General features: G+C 35.3%; 1 protein-coding gene across 2 annotated transcripts; it reads left to right on the top strand.

Moving 5' to 3' along the window:
• The first annotated feature begins 4179 nt into the window (after nucleotides 1–4179).
• LOC103964170 lies at nucleotides 4180–8538 on the top strand. Of its 2 annotated transcripts, XM_048568791.1 has the most exons (12): nucleotides 4180–4314; nucleotides 4415–4586; nucleotides 4864–4936; nucleotides 5170–5244; nucleotides 5333–5449; nucleotides 5744–6184; nucleotides 6326–6726; nucleotides 6894–6993; nucleotides 7112–7171; nucleotides 7249–7335; nucleotides 7495–7623; nucleotides 7729–8538. In XM_048568791.1, exons 1-12 carry the CDS (start codon nucleotides 4311–4313, stop codon nucleotides 8029–8031), a joined length of 1962 nt encoding a protein of 653 aa, XP_048424748.1. In that variant the 5' UTR covers nucleotides 4180–4310; the 3' UTR covers nucleotides 8032–8538. The 2 variants fall into 2 exon arrangements, with proteins under 2 accessions (XP_048424748.1, XP_048424745.1); XM_048568788.1 differs by lacking the exon at nucleotides 4180–4314 and having other exon boundaries at nucleotides 4356–4586.
• Nucleotides 8539–20958: the final 12420 nt, after the last annotated feature.

The raw sequence follows: 20958 nt of genomic DNA, 5'->3' as shown, positions 1-20958 counted from the left end.
TCGGGTCGGACCGGATCCTGGGTTTTGGGTTGCTGGGTTGGGTTTGGGCTAGAGTTAATGTGCTTAAGGTTTGGGCCGAGTTAGTTGACGAGGCTTAGTTGGATCCAATTAGGTTGGGCTGGTTACATGGATCAGGTTTTTAGTGTACGCGTTTGGTCAATTCGGTTAGGTTCGTGGGTCGCCAAACCCAACAAAGAAAAAGGTCGGATTCTTAGCCGAGAAATTCTCGGTCTCTGATCGAGCTCAAATCTCAACCAAACTTTGCAGCTCAATATATCAAATTAAAGCCCAGGAGACAAGGAATCGAAATGTACCTTTGGTTTCCTCGATCTTGGCCGGAGTTGGCCGAAAAAAAGCTCAAAGTTGTCGGATTAGCTGAAAAACTGGGGAAGTTCCCCCTGAGGTATTTCTGCATCCAAAACTATCCCACGCATGTCAAAACTATCCTAATCATGCCTTAATACAAAATCTAGGAAGTTTGGGAGGGTTTTCAAAGCTCATCGTCGTCGGAGACGATGAGGGTTCATCGGAGAATCCTTTGAACAGTGGCAGCGCCACTATGCGTGAGAAAGAGAGAGGAGGATAAGCCTCAGTTGTCAAGGGTTGTGATGAGGAAGTCCAGATGGTGGTGGGGGTCACCAGAGTGTGAGCCATGATGGTAGTGAAGATGGTGTCGTCGTCGTGTTTGTGTGTGTGTGTCGGAGAGTGGGAGGGAGTGACTGAGAGAGGTGAAAGAAAGATGAGATGGAGTTGAGGGAAGAAGAAAAAGAGAGTGGGAGGGAGTGACAAAGAGAGGTGAGAGAAAGATGAGATGAAGCTGAGGGAATAAGAAAAAGAGAGAGTTTCAGAGAGAAAGACTTCTAGAGAGAGAAAGAATTAGGGAGGGGGAGGACACGTGACAGAAGTAGAAGTGGGGTGTGGGCCCCACATCTCACAAAACAACACACCCAAAATATCTCCCAACGTAAAATTACCAAATTGCCCTTTACATTCGTAGGTCTGTAAAATCTCCATCTTAGCTCCAATTTTGATTATGCTTGCGCCCATGCGTTAGTAGCGATGAGCACTCTAAGGATACGCCAAGAAAATGGATCTTACGTGACACAACAATGTGGTCAACAAAAGTCAATGTTTTTGCCTTGAAGGGCATTTTTGTAAATTCACACTTTAACTTCTCTGCACATTATGTACTAGTGTTGTGTTCGTTTCAACGAAAATTCGATAACTTATCGTTGCATCATCCATGCAGTAGTAGTGTATTTAGTAGATTTGCATGAGTAAATTTTGATAGTCTCAGTTAATGAAGCCATTCAAACACCTCTGGTTCCCATATGTTTTGTAGAAAAACCCTAGATTGGATTACAATTAGGTTGAATTGTGCAATTTGCTTCACATATGTAGTGTGTCTACTGTATAGCACCCTTCCCAAAAAGCGAAAACAAAGGCAAGAAGCTTTTGGCAGCAACATGCAAATCTTTGACTGGACAAAATGGTTTTGCACAGTAACAAAAATTCCTCCTGCAAAGGAGCTAGCCGGACAATGGAAAGCCCACGAATGCCAGTCGTTTCATGTCAATCATGCATGGTGTTTTAGCTTTGACCTTCACCTTTCAGCCCTTTTGAGGTTTTATAGCTTTTGGTTTTTTTTCTAAGTGCTTCTCCCTTTTCGCTTATGGACCAACCACTAATTCTCTTCCATCTTGGTCGGACAGCTCACATTTTGTATGCTTCACAGCTTTAGGCTGATAAGAAAATGGTTATTTTGTGCATTGTGGATGTCTGCATGTCAAGGCTTTTTGCACAGCTTTTGAGTTTATCACAAATTTACGTTCATGTTTGCATATACAAATGAATTCATTGGATTTGTATGAAGTGCATACGATACGACACAATGAGAGTCAAACTCTTGTGGCTAAGCAGATATATAAAGGACAATACTTGGCTATTTAAAAATAAGGGAGAATTTCTCTTCAAAACGCTTTATACATAATATACAAAACTTTATGCTTATATGATTGAATTTGTTAATAGTATTAATCATTCTGTAAAGATCATCTTTACAAAACATAGATAAAAATGAGATTGTTTAGTCATCGAACAATATAAAAAACAAATAGATGAATTTAATAAAAGTATTATGAACTATCTATCTATTTACTATAGTTGATTGACTAAACGACTTTATTGATTTTAATTGATTTTTTGCAGAGCTAATTTTAATAGAATGATTAATAATATTAACGGTTGGTTTTAATCATAAATACGATGGTCCGTAAGCTGGTCACAAAGTGTTTGGAAGAGAAACTCCTCCTTGTGATTTGAGTAGCCAAGTTAACTCCAGCTACAGATGTCCTATCATCGAAGCTATAATTTCTACGGAGTTATATATATATATATATATATATATATATATATATATTAGTACTCCTTGAAAGTGACTATCGAATGATAGACTGAAGTACTAAAAATACTTTTGATTAAGAATTTGGAGAAGAAATTCTCTTAGGTAAGCAACCTAAGAGCATTTCTAATGGTGTAGGCAAACAAAGTAAGCATTTCTAATGGTTTAGGCAAACATTTTGCCTATATGACTCATCAAATATGGTTTGCCTACCTATTTGTTTGAAACTTTGGAGATGACGTAAGATGACAATCAAAAGAGTCTGTAGACCTGGTATGGCTAAGTCAACATTTGGGTTGTAATCTAATTCTTTACAAACCCTAAAGGTCACATGGTTGCAATTTCTGGGAGCCAAGTTCGTCGTGTAAAAGCAAATTGCTTAATCTTTGAGTTAACACGTGAGGGAAGCATCGATCCAACAGACAATACATAGACGTAGCATCCCACCAAATTTTGGTTCCAGTCCTTTTCACATATAGTTTCTTCTTTATAGGATGGTACTATCCATAGACATTTTTTTTTTACTTTTCACACATTACTCTTAATTCCGGGCATCGGATGAAATGAATTGAAGAAAATTAAAGGACGGAAATTAACAAGAGGTGGGCGAGGGATTAAAAAGAGTGTGTGGAAAACACCACCTTTTTTTTTAATTGTGTTTTGGTGAGACCGTTTCCACCATTTACATATGTAGGAGTAAGTAAATTTTCTTTTGCTACATAGCTATGTTTTGAGGTTTTATCACTTGTGGTACCTTAATCAGGCGAAACTAATAAGCTTCAAAACCATTCAAAGTGACGTTGAGCGCAATGTTGTGTAGTATCAAATGATGAAGATGATGTCGCGATTTTGGAGTTGAGGAACCATATTGGCGAGTTTTGCATAATTTATAAACCATTTGGATAAACAAAACACTTCTTTCAATGTACAATTTTCATTAACTATATCGACAATATAAATGTTAGTGTTTCTCTTCAATACGCTTGCCAATTAAGTGGTAAACAGTATTTTCATCTACCATTGGAATTCTCCTGTAGTTGATTCCCTAATTCCTCATTACCAAATGTAAATAAATAAATAAAGCCTTAACAAAGGGTAGTTCTTTCTTTATCCCCTTGTTCCTTCTGTAAATGGTGAAGATTTTTCCTTCTCCATAACTTTAGCACGTCATCTTCAATCAAAAGCCATGAGATAAAGATTTACTTCTTTTAATGCAATGCAAAAAGCTCACCATTGCCAAAGCTCTCTAAAACATTGCTTTCCATGACAAGGGCTAGTCAAAAAATCAACCAACCACCCTTTTGTTTTAAGCACTATCTTCTACAATAGAGACACTCTTTTCAGTCTTTTATACATTTTTGTTTAATTTTGATTGTTGTTTAAGTTTGGTTTATTTAGTTTCAGTCAAAACTAAAAAGGAATGTTTAAGAAGCTAAGAGGAGTGTACGAAAATCATCTCCCCAGTAGACACTACATACTAAATTTACTTTTTGACACACATTTTGTAAGATTCATTCCGTAATATTTTTTCAAGAATCTGAATTATATGTATTTCAATTCATACCATCCTTACAAAAAAATTAGATAACTCTAAAATATAGTTAAGAAAATTGACAAATACAATTTAGAAAAGAAACACTAAAATGACTAATATTGATCCAACGATCATATGGTTTAGATTTGGGTGATTTTTTGTAAACATAATCTTTGAACGAAGACTTAAAAATTAAATGATTGAACTGTCGAAATACATTACGAAATGAGCTTTATTTATAGTTAGATCTCCACAGCAAAAAGTCAATAACTAGATTTTTTGGGATATGAAATAATACAGCTAGCTAGAAACATACACACATATTTGGCCTCCTCTCAGCAACTAGTTTTTGGTTCAGCTTTCCACAAACCCCATATGTGTTAGTAGTCTCACTCTACCCTCTCACTGTGTTTTTTGTTTCTTCCAATCAGATTTTATACTGTTTCACATTTAATGCGTTTATTGGATGTTTCTATCAGCTGGGTTTTCTTCTGATCAGGCACTTGTCAATTTTTTAAGTGTGGCTTCTTCTGCATTTAATGCTGTTTCAGTGAGTTCCTTGGAAGTGGACAAGCCAAGTTTTGATCTTACTATGCAGGAAGTAAAGTCCAAATTCATGGAGGGAGTTTCAAAACACAAGCGTTCCAACAGGTAGCTTTTTCTTCTGTGTGTTTTTTTTTATTTTTTTTAACCATTATTTTTAAATTCTACTTTTAGTTTTCCATATCCTTCTTCTGTAATCCAAAGTTAATTTTTCCTTAATTTTTTTGGTAATTTTTCCAATTGGACTTGCAATTTTTATCAACAGCTGAACTGGTTTTTCCAGGAGTAAGGATACGGTTATTAAAAACAGAAAATAAAATGGTTATCAAAAGACTGTCGATTTTCTTCGTTGCGTATTTTAACAAGTTCTTTTGTTTACTGACAGTGAACCAGTTAAAAGAAAACTTGAGAAAGATGAAGTGAATAAAGCCCTCCAAGCTCCTTACAGATTGAAAATGGTAAGAGATTTTTTTTTTTTTTTGAATGTTTTATTTATTTGTTTTTATTTGGAATTCTTACTTTTTTTTTCTTTCAGTAGAGTAGCTCACTGTCAGTAGTACACAATGTCAGATTCTGTGGTAAAAAAAAGCTCTCTTATTTCTTGCTGGAATCACATGCATTAATTCCTGTTCATTACTCAATTTACCCTTTTCTTTTTACTTATAAGTAATCCTGTTTTGTTCCATACAAGGAAATGGGAAGGTACTTTGAAACTATGAAGATGCACCCCACTAGTTCTGATGTTCAAAGTTATTTAAGTCAGGAGGTAAATATTTCAGCTTCTAATACAAGTAAGGTGTTCTTTGATTATATATAGTGTGCATCCAATGATTTACAGTTTCTTTCTTTTGCAGATTTTGGATCTTCGAAAACAATTGCAGAACCAATTTTCGGTACGCCATGCTTTAGAGAACGCATTGAGTTATCGCCGGTTGTCACCTGATGCTACAATTGAAAACTCGCTCCCTAAGGTAGGCTGTTATGTGCTTTAGATGCACTTTATCAGTTTAGGTGTGTCTCCTCCGTTTCGAGTCTTCGTTTGTAAGGAATTCCCATGCCATATTATTTGTATGTTTCCTAAAGAATTTGGAGATGTGATGTAAAACCTATCAAGATGAAAGAACAAGTTTTAAATTGTTAACTTAGACACTAATATGATAATTACTCTTTGAGAAAAGGCAAATAAATGATTTTTTTAGTCATGATTCTAGAGAGTTTTGCTATTTTTAAGATAATCAGTTGATTTTCCTTTCCCTCGACTTCAGTCTACCTCGGGCCTCATTAAGGAAATTGCAGTGTTAGAGCAACAAGTTGTGCACTTGGAGCGCCATCTTCTTTCTATGTACCGAAAAACGTTTGATCAACAAATATCATCTGAATCTAATGTGGCTGAACGACTCAATTCGTCTCCATTAATCACACGTAAAGGGGTTTCCGCAGAAGTTCCTGGACAAGATGTTACACCAGAAAATGACAATGCAGTCACCAGCTCTAATGATCTTCTGTCTCCTCGGCATTCAACTGGAAATTTATTAAAGGAATGCAATGACATATTGGACCAACAAAAACTGTTGGATTCAAGCATTCATCGTTGCTATTCCTCATTGTCTCAGCATTCAACTTGTTCCATAAGAACTTCTCCTCGAACAAAATCTCGAGCTAAAGCTGTAGACTCATACCACTCTTTACCTTTCTCAATGCTAGAGGTAACGGATATGAGAAAATGTACCAATTGGAGGCTATTTATTTCCCTTTTATTTGTCCTTCGTTGTTCTTTTAATAGTTATTATAGTTGCTTGCTAATTTTATGTCCCTCTAATGTGTGGTTTCAATGTATTTCTCTGCAGCAATCTCAGAGTGCAACTACAAGTGTCTATCCTATGGAACATTATGAAACCTATTTTTCTGATCATGTTCCAGAGACACCAAACAGCATTTCTGAGGAGATGATTAAGTGCATTTCGGCCATATATTGTGAACTTGCAGATCCACCTGTCATCGATCATGATGACTCTTGCTCTCCAATCACATCTTCATCAACATATGACCTTTCTTCACACAGTCAAGGTGAAAAGTGGAGCTCAAAACGCCGAAAAATTCCATTTTTCCATTCACATTTTGATAAGCCTTTGCAATCTGAAGGGACAGAGGAAATGAGTGGACCCTATAGCAGAATGCTAAAGGTAGAATGGATCTGTAGGGATACAGATAAGTTAGAAGATGTTGAACTCACACTAAAAAAATTTAGGTACGCCGATTGATGTTGAACCCTTAGTTGATTTTCATCATTCTATTTGTCAGTCCAGCTATTATGAATTTCTGGATCATATCGGAACATGGTTATAATTGAATTCCGCAGAAGGGTTTTTGTTAGAACATGTATGAATTTTGATGGTGAAAACTGTGCAAGTGCAGGTCACTTATCCATCGGTTGGAAGGAGTTGATCTCAGAAAGATGAAACATGAGGAGAAGTTGGCCTTTTGGATTAACGTGCACAATGCGCTCGTCATGCATGTATGATTCTTCAGCCACGAAAGAGTACATAACCTGATGATTTAATATTTTTATTTTCCTTTTGCTATTTTCCTTGAGTCTTTGCGCATATGCAAATCATGTTATCTGCTATCTTCAGGCATTTTTGATATATGGGATTCCACAGAATAATCTGAAAAGAGTTTCAATGCCACTCAAGGTAAACAAACTTTCTCTCACAAGTTTTGTAATAAGATATGGTGCACCATTCTTCTTACAAGCTTTCACTTTTTTCAGGCGGCTTATAATGTAGGAGGCCACACCATAAGCGTAGACATGATACAAAGATCCATTCTTGGATGCAGATTGCCCCGTCCTGGACAAGTAATGTCTCTTTCCGAAGAAACTAGTTCATATTGTATCCTGTTATTAATTTCCTGGTATACCATATAAACCAATTAACTTGTTAGTTCACGTTCTTCTAGTTTACCATTTATAACCAATTCCTATTGGTTTAGACTTACAGTGTTTATTTCCCACCAGTGGCTGCGGCTGTTGTTTTCCATGAAAACAAAATTCAAGGTTGGAGATGCCCGAAAAGCATACGCAATTGAGCATCCTGAACCTCTTCTGCATTTTGCACTCTGTTCAGGAAGCCATTCCGATCCTGTGGTACACACCTACGCTGTTACTCCATCTGCATTTTGCACATGATGTTTTTATTCTTAACCATAAGCTTCTAATACATTATACATCGCATTTGCTGTTGTTATTCAGGTTCGCATGTACACATCCAAGGGAGTGTTTGAGGAGCTAGAAACTGCGAAAGAGGAATACATCCAATCGAACTTCCTCGTGCACAAGGAACAGAAAATCCTTCTTCCAAAAATTGTGGAGTCGTTTGCAAAAGATTCAGGATTGTGCTCCGCTGATTTGGTAGAGATGATCGAGCATTTTATGCCTGATTTTCAAAGAAAAAACAATCAGAAGTTCCAACACAAAAGAATCTGGAAGGGAATTGAATGGATTCCTCACAACTTTACTTTCCGTTATCTACTTTCAAAAGAAGTAGCTTGGTGATCTTTCACAGTGAGTAAGCAAACGAGTTGATTCTACGACTAGTTTCTTTGCTTTTGTGTCTTTTTCGCCATGGATAGCATGAAGAGTTCAGAATGATTATGAATATGACGCTACTCTTCCTGAAGCCAATCGCACTTTCTCAGCAGAATGATGATCAAATGCGCTCAAGGTTGTTGAGCTTGAGATGGCCTGACACGAAAGGTCTTAGATTACGAAGAACATTAGGCAAACAAGGGGGATGGAAACTATGATGTATTGTGTTCCTGTGAGCTTGAGCTTGTTTGATCAGCGGTCTTGTTTGAGTGTCGTGCTGATGACCCTACGTTCATTAGTCGTCGTCTTTTAAATTTTTTCAGTAGGACTTTTGTCTGTATAAAGAAAGCAAATGAGAAGGTTGCTAGCATTATTTTTTTTGCTTTTGTTTAAGAAGACATGTTTGCCAAATACTATATTTCCAGTTATGGGCCGTCTTGGATTAGAACTTAATGTGAAGACCATTTGGGCTAATTTGTTTGGGCTTTTGCTTTGTGGGCATCTTCCCCACAGTCGACACGTGTCTGTTCTTTTCACTTTTTATTCGTGTGTCAAAAGAAAGTTATGAATTGCAAACCAGAGTTACTTACGTATTGATCAACGTGTTTATTTCCTGTTGGTGATATATTATTTGGTTTACAAATTTGGTTTAAAACTTTGATTCCCTAGCATTACCCATTCGGAAACGTGTCATATGTTCTTTCACTTATATTATAATACGTGTGGAGTAAAAGTCTTGTAGACGGCATGTGAATTTTTATTTTTTTATTTGAAGAAGACAAAATTGCTCTCATTAAATAGTCAGGGACCGCAAATATTCCACGCACAGTTTAACATTCATGGAGGCTTGAGCAGTTGACTACAACTATATCAAATCCTATCTTTAATACATTACTAATTGAGAATCACCTTGAACAAGTAAGGAATCTCCATCACAATCAATCAAGGATGCTACCATCATTATGTCAAGATATTATCTCCTAATTAATATCTTGGATAAGTCTTTCCTCATCCATCCTAGGAATGACTAATCTTAACTAATGGGAACTCTCTACGTGTAGGGCAAAACCTTATACCTAGGCCGACCACCTCTCTAAAAATATGTCATCTCCACCAATTTTTGTTAAGCTTTTGCTATGCATACAAGCCTGAACACTCACTCTTTTAACAGAAATTGACTTAGGTATCGAAGATCCATTGGCCAAACCCCTACTTCATAGGCGTGTGTGGCTTAGGTCCTTGATCAAAGGTGTTATTTGTTTTGTAGGCATAATTTCATCAAGATTGAAGACGACAAAAATTTGCTACCATAACACGTAAATATATTGGTTTGTGTTTCGAATACATTGAAAAATCGCAACTCACTAGTACAAAACTTCTTGAGTAAAAATCTATACTTTTAAGCAGTTCAGAGGCTTTACCATATGCATAGTGCTATACACACACACACACACACACACACACACTTACACACTTTTTTACCTCCTACACACCTTGTTGATTTTTTGTCCATTGATCTTCTTTCATTCGATCCAATGACCAAAATCTAAGAAGCTATGTGAGAGGTAAAAATGAGTGTGTAGATAGCATCAGCCTTGTCATATTTAAGGCCACAAGTTTTCCTTTCCTTTTTTGTCCTTGAAATTTACTTTACTTTTCAAATTTACCCTCGTTAATGCTTCATTGCTTGTGTATCTGCTATGCAGAAAGATGATTAAGAGCAAGTTGGTAGAGTGTGATGATGGAAGAAGATTAGAAGTGCCCCCTGAAATGGTGACTCCCTGATCCTCATTTCCTCAGAGGCTTTCTTCTGCTTCTCAAAGATTCCATCTTGCATGTGTTTTTGATGCTTAATCTTTGCCGATGGGTAGAAAGTAAAAACCACTCCGCTTTTAGGGGTCAAAAGTTTACTGTTTACGGTTTCAAGTTTTGGTTAATAATTGAAAACTACCAAATTTATCACATTAGTGGGTTTTGTGACTTTTGTCTGTGTTTGGGGGTCATGAAATGTGGTAGTATTTTTGTTGAATTTGATGATCTTTTAGTACTTTTATGTTTTTTTTAAGGATTCTAGTTCTATGTTTATGCTCAGCGTAAATCTTGGATCATATTTGGTCCATTAGTATCATAATGTTGAGCTAGGGTAGTTTAGAATAGGATGACAAGCCGAATTAATCCCTTGAACGCTAGATTTTGTATGCTTAAAGATCATAACTTTAATTGCATGAGATAGTATCTCTAGATCTTTATGTGTTATATACTTTAGGGACTCTGGAAATGAGGTTATGCTTGCGGTGATTCCTTTCTGTTTGTCATTTTACATTTTCATGAACTTCTTCGGTTTCCAGTAATTGAATGCATAATATTTGGTTCTTAAAGTTACCACATTGGTTTGTTAAAGTATGTTTTGTGATCTCTGAACTGAAATATTTGTTTTTTTTGTTAAGTCATAAAAACCACATATCCTCCCGAACAAGGTCAAGGTTGAAGAGCAACAACTGGAGAAAGAGAACTCTAGGAGTCCTTAGTACAATCAAGAGAAGGAAAATAAAGGTCGGTAGGATCAACGAGAAGGAGGCCATGGCTCGTTCTCCTCAGGCTTAATTTTCTATTCCATTCTATGCAATGTCTTTCTTTTCTTGCCTTAGCTCTTGTTGTCAAACTCCAAAATTTGATATTCTTTTATATGTAGCATTCATAAAAATGAAAACTAATGAAAATGACTTGAAAAATTTTAGTTTTAATAAAAAAACCATGTTATAAGTTTTGCTTAATGATTAGTACAAGGCCCATATTAAAATGCTCAAACTAAAAATGGTCTAACTATAATAAATTATGATTTGTCGATTTTACCCCTAACATTTTTAGGTTGAGTTCCAGATTTTTGTCGTTAATGGAGTTCATTGTTGTTTTGCAGATCTTCTTCTTTTTCTTTGAAACAAAAATATAGATCCTCATGCTATTTAATTTATATTTTGTATTATTTCGTTGAAACATGATCATCGTTATTATTCATAAAGTATTCGAGGTACTGTTTCTCAATTTTTCTTCGTTAGTGGAGTTCATCGTTTCTCTAGAAAATAAATTTGAGATTTGCATGTTATTTAATAATAACGACGGGTCATTGTTTATGGATTGTAAAAATAAACTGTTTCTGGATTTTAAGTAAAACTGTTTATAGAATCTAAGTTACTGTTTCTAGAATATAAGTCACTGTTTCTGGGTCCAAATGAAATAGACACACTATTTCTTAAATGTAAGCTAGAAAAGAAATAGTGAAATTCATTGTATTTGGATTCAAAGAAAAATAAGCATCATGTTTATTAAATATAATCAATTGATGCATGAAAGAAAAGAAACAATCAAAGGTTAAAATATAGACTGTTTCTGGAATCTAAGTCACTGTTTTTGGAATTTAAGTCACTGCTTCTAGATTTTGGTTATTTTCTTTCCAGATACAGTGTTTGTTTGTGCATAGAAAAAATAAACACTGTATTTGATTTTTTTTTTTTTTCCAGAAATAGTGTTATGTTTTGAGTTCTCCAAAAACAGTTTTATGTTTTGGTTTTTTTAATTTTTTGTTTTTTTTTGCTATTTACAAACGCCTGATCTATATGTACATCAACAGGACCGTAGGTCCTTATTGGATCTGATTCGAATAAAATACTAACACTATAAATTGTTCGTGATGCAGATAAGAGGATGAGGATGAGGACGATGACGAGGAAGATGAGGATAAGGGCACGAAAAAGGTAGACAATAGTTTTGGATTATTTTTTATTAAACTTTGAGCCCTTTTGGTTAAATAACATTTTAGGATGGTTTTTGGTTAAATATTTGTTGACCCAACCCTTTTCATTAAAGCTCCCTTCATAAAAAGGGTGTGGGTGACATTTTTTGGGACTGGAAAATTGGAAATGGGATTTACCCTGCATAAGTTCTTTTGTACAGAAGATTAAACCAACTGAAAGCCTTCTGCACAAGACAAAGCAAAGGGTGGAGGCTACCACAAGAACTCTGGTTCCTCCCTCAGCTTAACAGTCTAACCATGCAGTCCACGTCAAACCTGAACCATTTGACGATTATGAATTACTTGACTTTCGAGGCTTGGCAATGGTTCTGAGGAGTCATGCTTCATTGCTCGAGAGGGCCTATTTGCCTCATCCAGATTTAGCCGCATGCCCAAATAGGTCCGCTTAATAGTGTGAGTTTGCTTATAGAACATTGGGAGATATGCTGTTTTTCTTCACTTCAATGAGGCGGAAGGAAATGACACATAAGGGAATGGAGAATCTCCAAATACTCTAGGAGGAGGCCCAAGGCTTGGGATTTGACTTGTCATAGTTAGCTCCTGTTATGAAGTCCGTCCAAGGCACAAGTTCTTTGGAGAGGATTTCGTAGTTGCAAACACGCAAGGAGAGTTTGAAGGACTGCAAGAACATGTTGCATTGCCAATTAACAACACTTACAATGAAATTGTTTGAAGTTAACAAGGACTCATGTGGATAAAATAATTTAGCATGGTAACCAAGGGCTGGATCGGTTTCTATATACCTGCTTGTGAATGCTACTTAGCTGATTTAGACAAGGGTAATCAGTGTAGTTTTGCGTTCTAAAACTTTATTGTTGAGATGATTTAGTGCAAGAGTACTAAAATAGGGTAAACCGTAGATAGAACGGCTTCTTGAACATTAATATTTATTTTCGAGCAGTTTGAAGTTGAACTAATTTGAAGTGGGCGTATTCAATCGCCATTTTATATAATTTAAAGAAGTTTAGATGTATTCAATCCCATCATTTTATGCAATCCATTGAAGAACAAGACACTCTATATCTTCACTCACTTATCCATTTATTCAAATAATTAGCAGTAACACCAAAAAAAAATGCAATTTTTGCCATTAATTTGCATACATAGAAGTGTCTTGTTGAATTTTTCGTTTCTGTTCCTAGACATTTGCCATTAATTTGCATGCATAGAAGTGGACCTTCACCACTCCCAATAGACTTATAAGTGCAATTGTTGTGATATTTTGAATGTAGGGCTAGGTGGTTCGCATACTTCCTCATTTTTATTTAGAGCAAGTGGAGATCTAGAGCGCATTTAGACGTACTTTTAAAATGATTGAAAGCGCTTTTGGTGAAAATACTTTTGGAAACAATCCTTAGTAAAAATGCTAGTAAATTCTAGAAAAGTACTTAAAGTACTTACATGAAACAAGCACATACCTGGTGTTTCTTATAGAAAACACTTAAAGTGTTTTTGGAACACAAAAACATTTTCACTAAAAGTACTTTCAGTCATTTTAAAAGCACATCTAAACTAGCCCATAGCCAAGAAGAATTTAGCACTTTTTTCCTTTTTTTTTTCCCCTATTGTTTATAGATATGTATGTCATTTTATTCATTGTTTATATTAATTTTGTTCTACAAGCTTCATGTGGCTTAAGCATTGAATTCATTCATTTTTTCATAAGATATATATGTCTTTTGCGACCAAGTAATTTAAAGTTAGACTCTCACTTATGTTTTGAACTTTTGCGTGTCTCTCTTTGTTTCTCTAATTTTTTTTTTTTTTTTTTTTTTTTTTTTGAGAGGAAACGATAGCAATTTTATTCATATCAAGAAGAAGGCGTACAATCTTCAAAGAGGATATCCTGGATTATATCCACAGGTTCCTCAAACCAATGAAAATTAGAAGGAAAGACTAAGGCCAACTTGGTCAATCAATAAGTCGTACCATTGGTGGAACTAGGAATATGGAAAATTTTAGAGGAACCAAAGCCCCACAGACTCTCCCGGACGTCATCCACCAATAAATCCATAGAGGAAGATCCATTTCTCAAGCTCCCAACTCTCTGAACAACTTGCAAAGCATCATTCTCTAGGAGAATACTCTGAAAATTACGTTGCATAAGCCAACAAAGACCTTCTCTAGCGGCCAGCAGTTCAACTGTATATGGGTTATTGACGTGAGATACTTGGCGAACGAAACCTCCAGCATAGCTACCGGCTTGGTGACGAAATACCCTGCCAATTGCCCCCCATTTTAGTAGTAGCATAAAAGGCGCCATCAACATTAATTTTAAACCAACCAGTGGGAGGAGGAGACCATTGGGAAGTCAAGTGTAGAGACTGAGGTTGGGATGTAGGTTAGGCTTTGGTAAAGGCATCTAGTTGAAGATTCGCAGAGTAGCTAACCAAGGCCAGATTCTCAAGCTTACCATCCCATAACAAGGCATTCCTGGCACGCCAGATTGAATGAATTAGCATCAAGAATAAATTATAAAGAGTGGGAGAAAGAGAGCCAATACCCGCAGAAAACCAATCCCAAATGGAAGAGCATGTCGAAGGTCTCTGGCCCAAATTCATGTTGGAGAAGAAGAACACTGCTCAGGCAAATGGACAAGCACTAAACACATGTAGCGCCAACTCCGAAAAGGAACTACACAAAACAAAAATATTGTCCATTGCCACCCTTTTTTTCTCCAAGTTCGAATGAGTAGGCAGAATATTGAGACAAGCTTTCCAAGCACAGATTTTGACCTTTCCTGGGACCAAGGCTCTCCAGATTTTGTTCCAGGTAGAGGTCTTAAGTGTATTTTGATTGGATGGGGAGGCAAGATCACGCAAAGAGATGGCAACCTTATAGGCACTTTTGATAGAGAACAACCCCTTAGAATCATAATGCTACATTTAATGATCCAGAGGTAATTTGCCACTTAACGGGATTGAGAGGATCAAGGCTGCCTCACAAGGAGGAAATAAAGAGCTAATGAGATCAGTGTGTCCAAGAGGCTGACTCTAGGATAATCAATAAGGACACCCACTCCATATCACAACCTGCAAGGGGATGAGAAAAATGCCCAAAGGGGTGAGGTCAATCAAGCCATATATCTTACCAAATACGGATAGAACACCTGTCCCCACCCTCCATCGAGAACCACACTCTAGGATAGGGTGGGCTTCCAGAATGCCTCTCCAGCAAGCTGATAGAGCCACTCCTAATCACGTATTCCAGAATGTGTTATGCAGAAAGTATTTGGTTTCAAGCAAGCGAGACGCCAGAGGGCTTGGGTTTTGGAGAAGACGCCAACCTTGCTTAGCGAGAAAAGCAAGATAAAACTCATAGAGCGAACGGAAGCCAAAATCACCCTCTTTATTCGGACAACACATATTATCCCACAAGAGCCAATGAATGCGCAGGGAGGATTCACCCTCATTTTGTTTACTTTCTCTTATATTTATCACTAATGCGAAAAATATGTCATGCCTTAGTCATAGTTTACTAAAAAAACAAATGCTAGAATTTTTTTTATGGACATACTAGAGATTTTGTTTGTTTTTGTCTAACAACATTGTTAATTGTCTTCATATGTTCATATTGATTTCTTCTATTTTTTGTTTCACCATAGGTTCAATAGTAATGACGTAGGTGGTTTTGCTATACAAATATGTTTTTTGTTGCACCATAGGTTGAAACATGAAGTTTAACAACAAATTTAAATCTAAATGTGCAAACATTCATACAATTTTGTCTTGATGCATATATATATTGTGGTAGTATAAATTTGTCATCTTTAGTCTTGACGAATTTGTAGTTATAAAAAAGATAAACACCTTTAATTAAAGACCAAAGCCACGCACACCCACAAGGTGGAGGGAGTTTGGCAAATGGATAAGTCGGTTTCTCTGAAAAGAGAGAGAGTTTAGGGTTTGGTTGCATAGCAAAAGCTTACCAGAATTTAGTTGAGAATGCAGTATTTATAGAGACCAACCACGTGTGTAGGGTGTGCCTTGACATGTGTCGGCATCTGATTGACCAAGGTAAGTCATCCGTTGGGTGGATGATGAAAAAATTGTTCCGAAGATATTATTTAATTAGAAGAAGTCTTGATGTGTCCTTAATTCAAACTAATTAATGTGTATTTTATTTGTTGAGTGCATAAAGTTATTCTTTTACGCCATATTTTAGTTAGGTTTTTTACTTAAAGTCTCTATGCATCACAAGGTATTTTGTTGTTTGTATTGTATTTCAGGATGAAAGTAAGGGCTTGAAAAAATCATCTTATTTTGAATATCTTAAGAGCCTAGAATGGATAGTTTGAAGCCCAACTCGCCCAAGACCAGACCATAGCCCACAAGTGGCCCAAGATCCGCCAGAAAAGGCCCTTGTAGAACAGCCAACTTGCGAGCTTTGCCCCGAAGTGCTCAGAACGAATTTGAAAATGGGCCATATATGGTTGGAAAGCCCTAGAAGTCTTCTTTCTGATGGTCTTTATAGCTTGTGATTTGGAGGTTTCTACAAGAAATTATGATAGAATAAAGAGGAGTTGTTCAGTTACAAATTCTGATAACAACTAGTTTTTAGTTACTCCTGTACTAAAAGCTGATTGTAATGAGCTATAAATGAGAGTCAATTCAAGGAAGTAAATGTATCAGATGTTAGAAAACTCCTAAGCCTTTTAATAGGAGAAAAATACGCAAAATCTGAGGGAGAAAAATGAGGAGATACAAAACATCAAAGAGGAGTAGGAATCCTCCACCTTGTGCCGTTTCTAGGTTCTAGCTTTCCTAACTTTTTATGTATTTTGTTATGTTTCTAACTTAGTTTATGAATACTTAGGGCTACTTTGAAGCCCTAGACACGATTGAATTAATGTCATGATGCAATTTTAGTTTATCAATTTCATTTGCAAGCTGGAATTAGTTTTCTGTCTCAATTGTTTCAAGTACATATTTTCAAACTTAGCTACCTTGTTTATGTTTGCTTTCTGTTGAGAATGATAAGGATGGCTGCCATATCTTCTTTCATTCCTTAGCAACATGGGGTTAGGTTCAGAACTAATCATGTAAGCTGTTTCCATGAAAATCTAGGATAAATGCCATGTTCTAGGGTTCGTGTGATGTTCATAATCCTCTTCGTTCTTAATGAGTTTCTAGGTGCTAAATCTGAGTATATGCCATGCTAGGTTGCACCTACAAATATAAGTTTGATGTACATGTCATGCATCTCACATGCAAAGAAAGTGAGGATTCATACAATCTAGTTATATGACATGCTAGATATGTGAACATCTTAGTTGTGCATTTGAAATGGATAAGTTAAAAGATCATCTCATTTTAAGTCAGATTTATGTCCTAAAAACGTTTCTAACCTATTTCATGTCTTAGGTTTATTTTTAGATAGTTCTAATTTTTCCCTTTTCTTTCTGTCTTTATATCTTTTCCAAAATTACTTAAACCCCCTAGTTTTAAATCATAGGAATCATTAAGTAATGCTAATATGTAAGAGTCATAGGTTTTACTAAGTTGTTTATCAGTCCCTGTGGGTTGACACCCTTACTTGTGCCACTATATTATCCTTATATTTGCACTCAAAAGGAATTTCAACAAATGGCGCCGTTGCCGGGGACTGCGCTTAAACATCTTTGTAATTCCTTTTAGTTTTTCTTACTAACTTTATTTTGTTTTCAGTTGTATCTCTTTTAACCCATTCAAGCCACTCATTGACTTAGAGCAGCTACAAAGGGTGGTTCAGTCAAGTTTGGGTAAGAGGCGTACACTCAAACCTGTGAGGATTCTCAAAACTCAATCTTTGCCAAGCTCTCCTTGCCACTTAGAATCACAAACACGTAAGTCAGCCTTATCCTCACCCAAGGTTGAATTAGAAGAAGATGAGATGGCCATGCCAAACAACAATAACAACACTGTGCAAAATCTGCCGCCTTCCCAAGCTACACTAAGCATGCCTCTTGAAGACATCATGAGTACATTGGTTGGACAAGTGAGTTCTTTAGATCAAAGCACTCAAGACCTCAAGGTTTCAACCAAAGCTTTCGTGAACAAGACTGATCGTTCAATTGCAAATTTAGAAAATCAGGTTGGACAGATTGCAACAGTCCTAAGCCAAAGAGAACCAGGTAAGCTTCCTTGTCAAGTTGTTGTAAATCCAAAAGATTTGAACAATGCACAGTTGAATGTGATCACTTGAATTTTTAGTCTTTTTGAGTCATGATTAGAGCTATTTGCAATTAAATAATGAGAATGTACATGTTTAACTTAGTCTTGCAACCATAACTTTAGCTTTGCTTTGAAAGTTGTTGTATCTGCTATATAAGACCACTGCTCTCAGTTTTAAGAATACTTGTGAAAAATTACTAGTTCAAGCCTTAGAAGAAGGATAGTGGAGACTGCCTTCTGTGAAATTTTGTGCCTATTTGCTTCTTTTAGAGGCATTAAACTGTTTCTACTCCTATCCTTTTCTTTCAAATTCATTTCAAATGATCTCATTATTCATTTTTTATTGAATACTAAGAGTTCTCTTTTGTGGAAACTTGTGCTTATTATCAACCATGAATGAACGCATTGAGATGATGTTAGGCTATGCATGTTTTAACTAGTAAATGGCCTAATTCCCTACCTTTGTTGTGTGAGTCATTACCCATTTTAAAGCCAAACATAGCCATATCTTTCATCACCCACACTAAACTCTACCCATTTCCCCCACAATAGCCATTCCTTATAGCTTGGGGAATACCAAAGTGATGAGGAAAAAATGTTCGGGCTTTAAACTAAGAAAGTGGCGTGTACCGAGGTAACATGAGCTGGAATTGCAAAATAAAATAAAGAAAAAAGAAAAAGAAAAAAGAAAACGTTTTAAGAAGAGAAAAAAACAAAAACGAGAGAGAAGAAGATGCAATTTCTAAATCCATGTATAATCACACATGGGTCTTGGACGTTGAGAATGAGTAAAGAAGATCAATTCAAGAGGAAAGCATAATGGTTTTGCAAGGAAGACACTTTGGTGTATCTCAATTTCTAGTATTCCTTATCCATCCTTTCATAGACCTTACCCTAAAAAACTTACACTACAACCTTATGAAAGACCTAGTTGATCTTTGAGGATGTATTCATGGGTGTTAGTAAGCATGTCTACTATCCTATTCTTAGTATGTGATTCCTTTCATGAGATATTGTCCAGAAAGTTCTTTTGTTTCTAATTGAATTATGTGTGAGAATATTTTGCTTTCCATTACATAACCTCACTCGCATATACTTGTTGAGAGCAAGCCCCATGAATAAAGTGAAAGAGTGAATGTGTGAGATTAGAGTTGAGACGAATCTTATCTTCCTTGCTTGAGCTTGTAACTTAGTAACATGTTGAATTTGAGCTAAAGCTCCTTACTAACATGCAGATTTGATTGCTAGAAAGTCAAGTCAAAGTTAGGCGTGTAAGGCATAGTTGAGCTTTGATTCTTATTATCTTGTTTCAAAAGTGCTATAATCATTGTTTTGTAGGTTGTTTCAGACGTTTATGGGTACCGTCACTATTAAACCCTTAGGAGACAGAACTCCTCCTACTAGGGATGCATAGAGGTTTAAATGCTTGATGCATAAGTTGAATGCATTCGTCTCACCAACGAAATTGGTCTTAGATTAACTCATGTTTGCTTTTGTGTTGTTTTTGTTTCTTTTAGTTTTGGTTTGCTCAAGGACTAGTAAAATCTAAGTTTGGGGGTATTTTATTTAACGTCTCCCATTAAATATTTTTATTTATTAATATACACATTTAATTTATTTTTTGGCTTGAAAAAGTTTTTTTTTTAAATTTATTAATTTTATTTAACATTCTTCAAACTTGAAAGACTTAATCAATATAACTAAATGTATGTACCGAAATGTATTATATTAAATTAATGTACCTAAATGTTAGTACCGAAATATATTATATTAAATCAATGTACCTAAATTTGTATACCAAAATAAATATGTTAAAATTTAATAAATGATTTAATGTACCTAACTAAAGAAGACAAAGTATATCAAAATATATTGTACAACAAAATATATTAAGTTTTTTTTTATTTTTTATTTTTTTTGTCAAACAAAATATATTACGATGAATGAAATGAAAACTATAATTATAATGAAAGATAATCAATACATTAAAATTAGAAAGAAAAAGAGAAATAAATAAAACATCAAAATATAATTAATAAATGAGATGATTAATGTATCAAGGGACTAAAATTAGATTTTGGATTAATGTATCAAGAGACTAAAATTAGATTTTGATCGTATTCATGATTTTAGTCTAAAAGTCATTTTTCCCATGGATTAAAATAAAGTTTTCTATATAAAAAAAAAGATATTTTAACGCGCAGGAACACGTGGAGAAATGTTAGTTTTAATATAAAATGTGTCGGTTAAAATAATGGCTGTTGAATTTCTTATTGGATCCTTTTTATTTCTCCCAAAATCTAAATATCACTTTCCAAAATAATCTAATTCCTCTAAAATGGAAATTGAATTTTATTTTTCTTTTGTTGTGTGGCCTATTCCAGTTTGATTGGTCCTTGTTTAGTAAACAGAGGAATATTCTGTAATTGAAATTCTTTGTTTTGATTATAACTACAGATTAGTAAGCATGCAATTAGTCATACCAATTAGTAAAAAAGAGTATTTGTGCTCCAGTAAAAAAATGCGACATACTTCTCTAAATTAACACATAATTCGTAACAAAAAAAATTAGGAAAACTAATGAAAGAGAATTGAAAACTTTGAGTTTTAATGATAAAGACAAAATAAAGTATAAAGTGAATAGTACAAGGTTTGACTTTTTAGTGTAAAAATATGATTTTTCATTAAAGTTAACAGTACTGTGAACTTTTCATTAAAACTCTCCAAAAAATTTAGACTAAATACATACTATTTTGTATTCTTTAGTGGGGAGTTTTGGCATTTCATTGGCATAAAAAACAAACAATAAAAGAGTGAAGGCTCACAAATAATAAAATAATAAAAAAGAGAGAAAAATAATGGAAAATGATTCTATCTCATCAAATCTAATCTAGTGGCATGAGACAGAGAGAACACCAGAATCACTTAAAA

Source organism: the organism of the source record quoted next, unplaced genomic scaffold (genome assembly GCF_019419815.1).
Source record: "Pyrus x bretschneideri cultivar Hongxiangsu unplaced genomic scaffold, Pyrus_bretschneideri_v1 Contig10, whole genome shotgun sequence".
Taxonomy (NCBI): domain Eukaryota; kingdom Viridiplantae; phylum Streptophyta; class Magnoliopsida; order Rosales; family Rosaceae; genus Pyrus; species Pyrus x bretschneideri.
Note: the sequence above shows the minus strand (reverse complement) of the source record. Positions and strands in the feature narration are given on the sequence as shown.

What these genes read in the sequence shown, in the direction of transcription:
- LOC103964170 (XM_048568788.1), top strand. Translation starts at nt 4,402, where the DNA reads ATGTTTCTATCAGCTGGGTTTTCTTCTGATCAGGCACTTGTCAATTTT. An exon ending in TACCTTTCTCAATGCTAGAG is followed by an intron (nt 6,185 to 6,325) that starts GTAACGGATATG and finishes ATTTCTCTGCAG; the next exon opens with CAATCTCAGAGTGCAACTAC. An exon ending in GAGTTTCAATGCCACTCAAG is followed by an intron (nt 7,172 to 7,248) that starts GTAAACAAACTT and finishes CACTTTTTTCAG; the next exon opens with GCGGCTTATAATGTAGGAGG.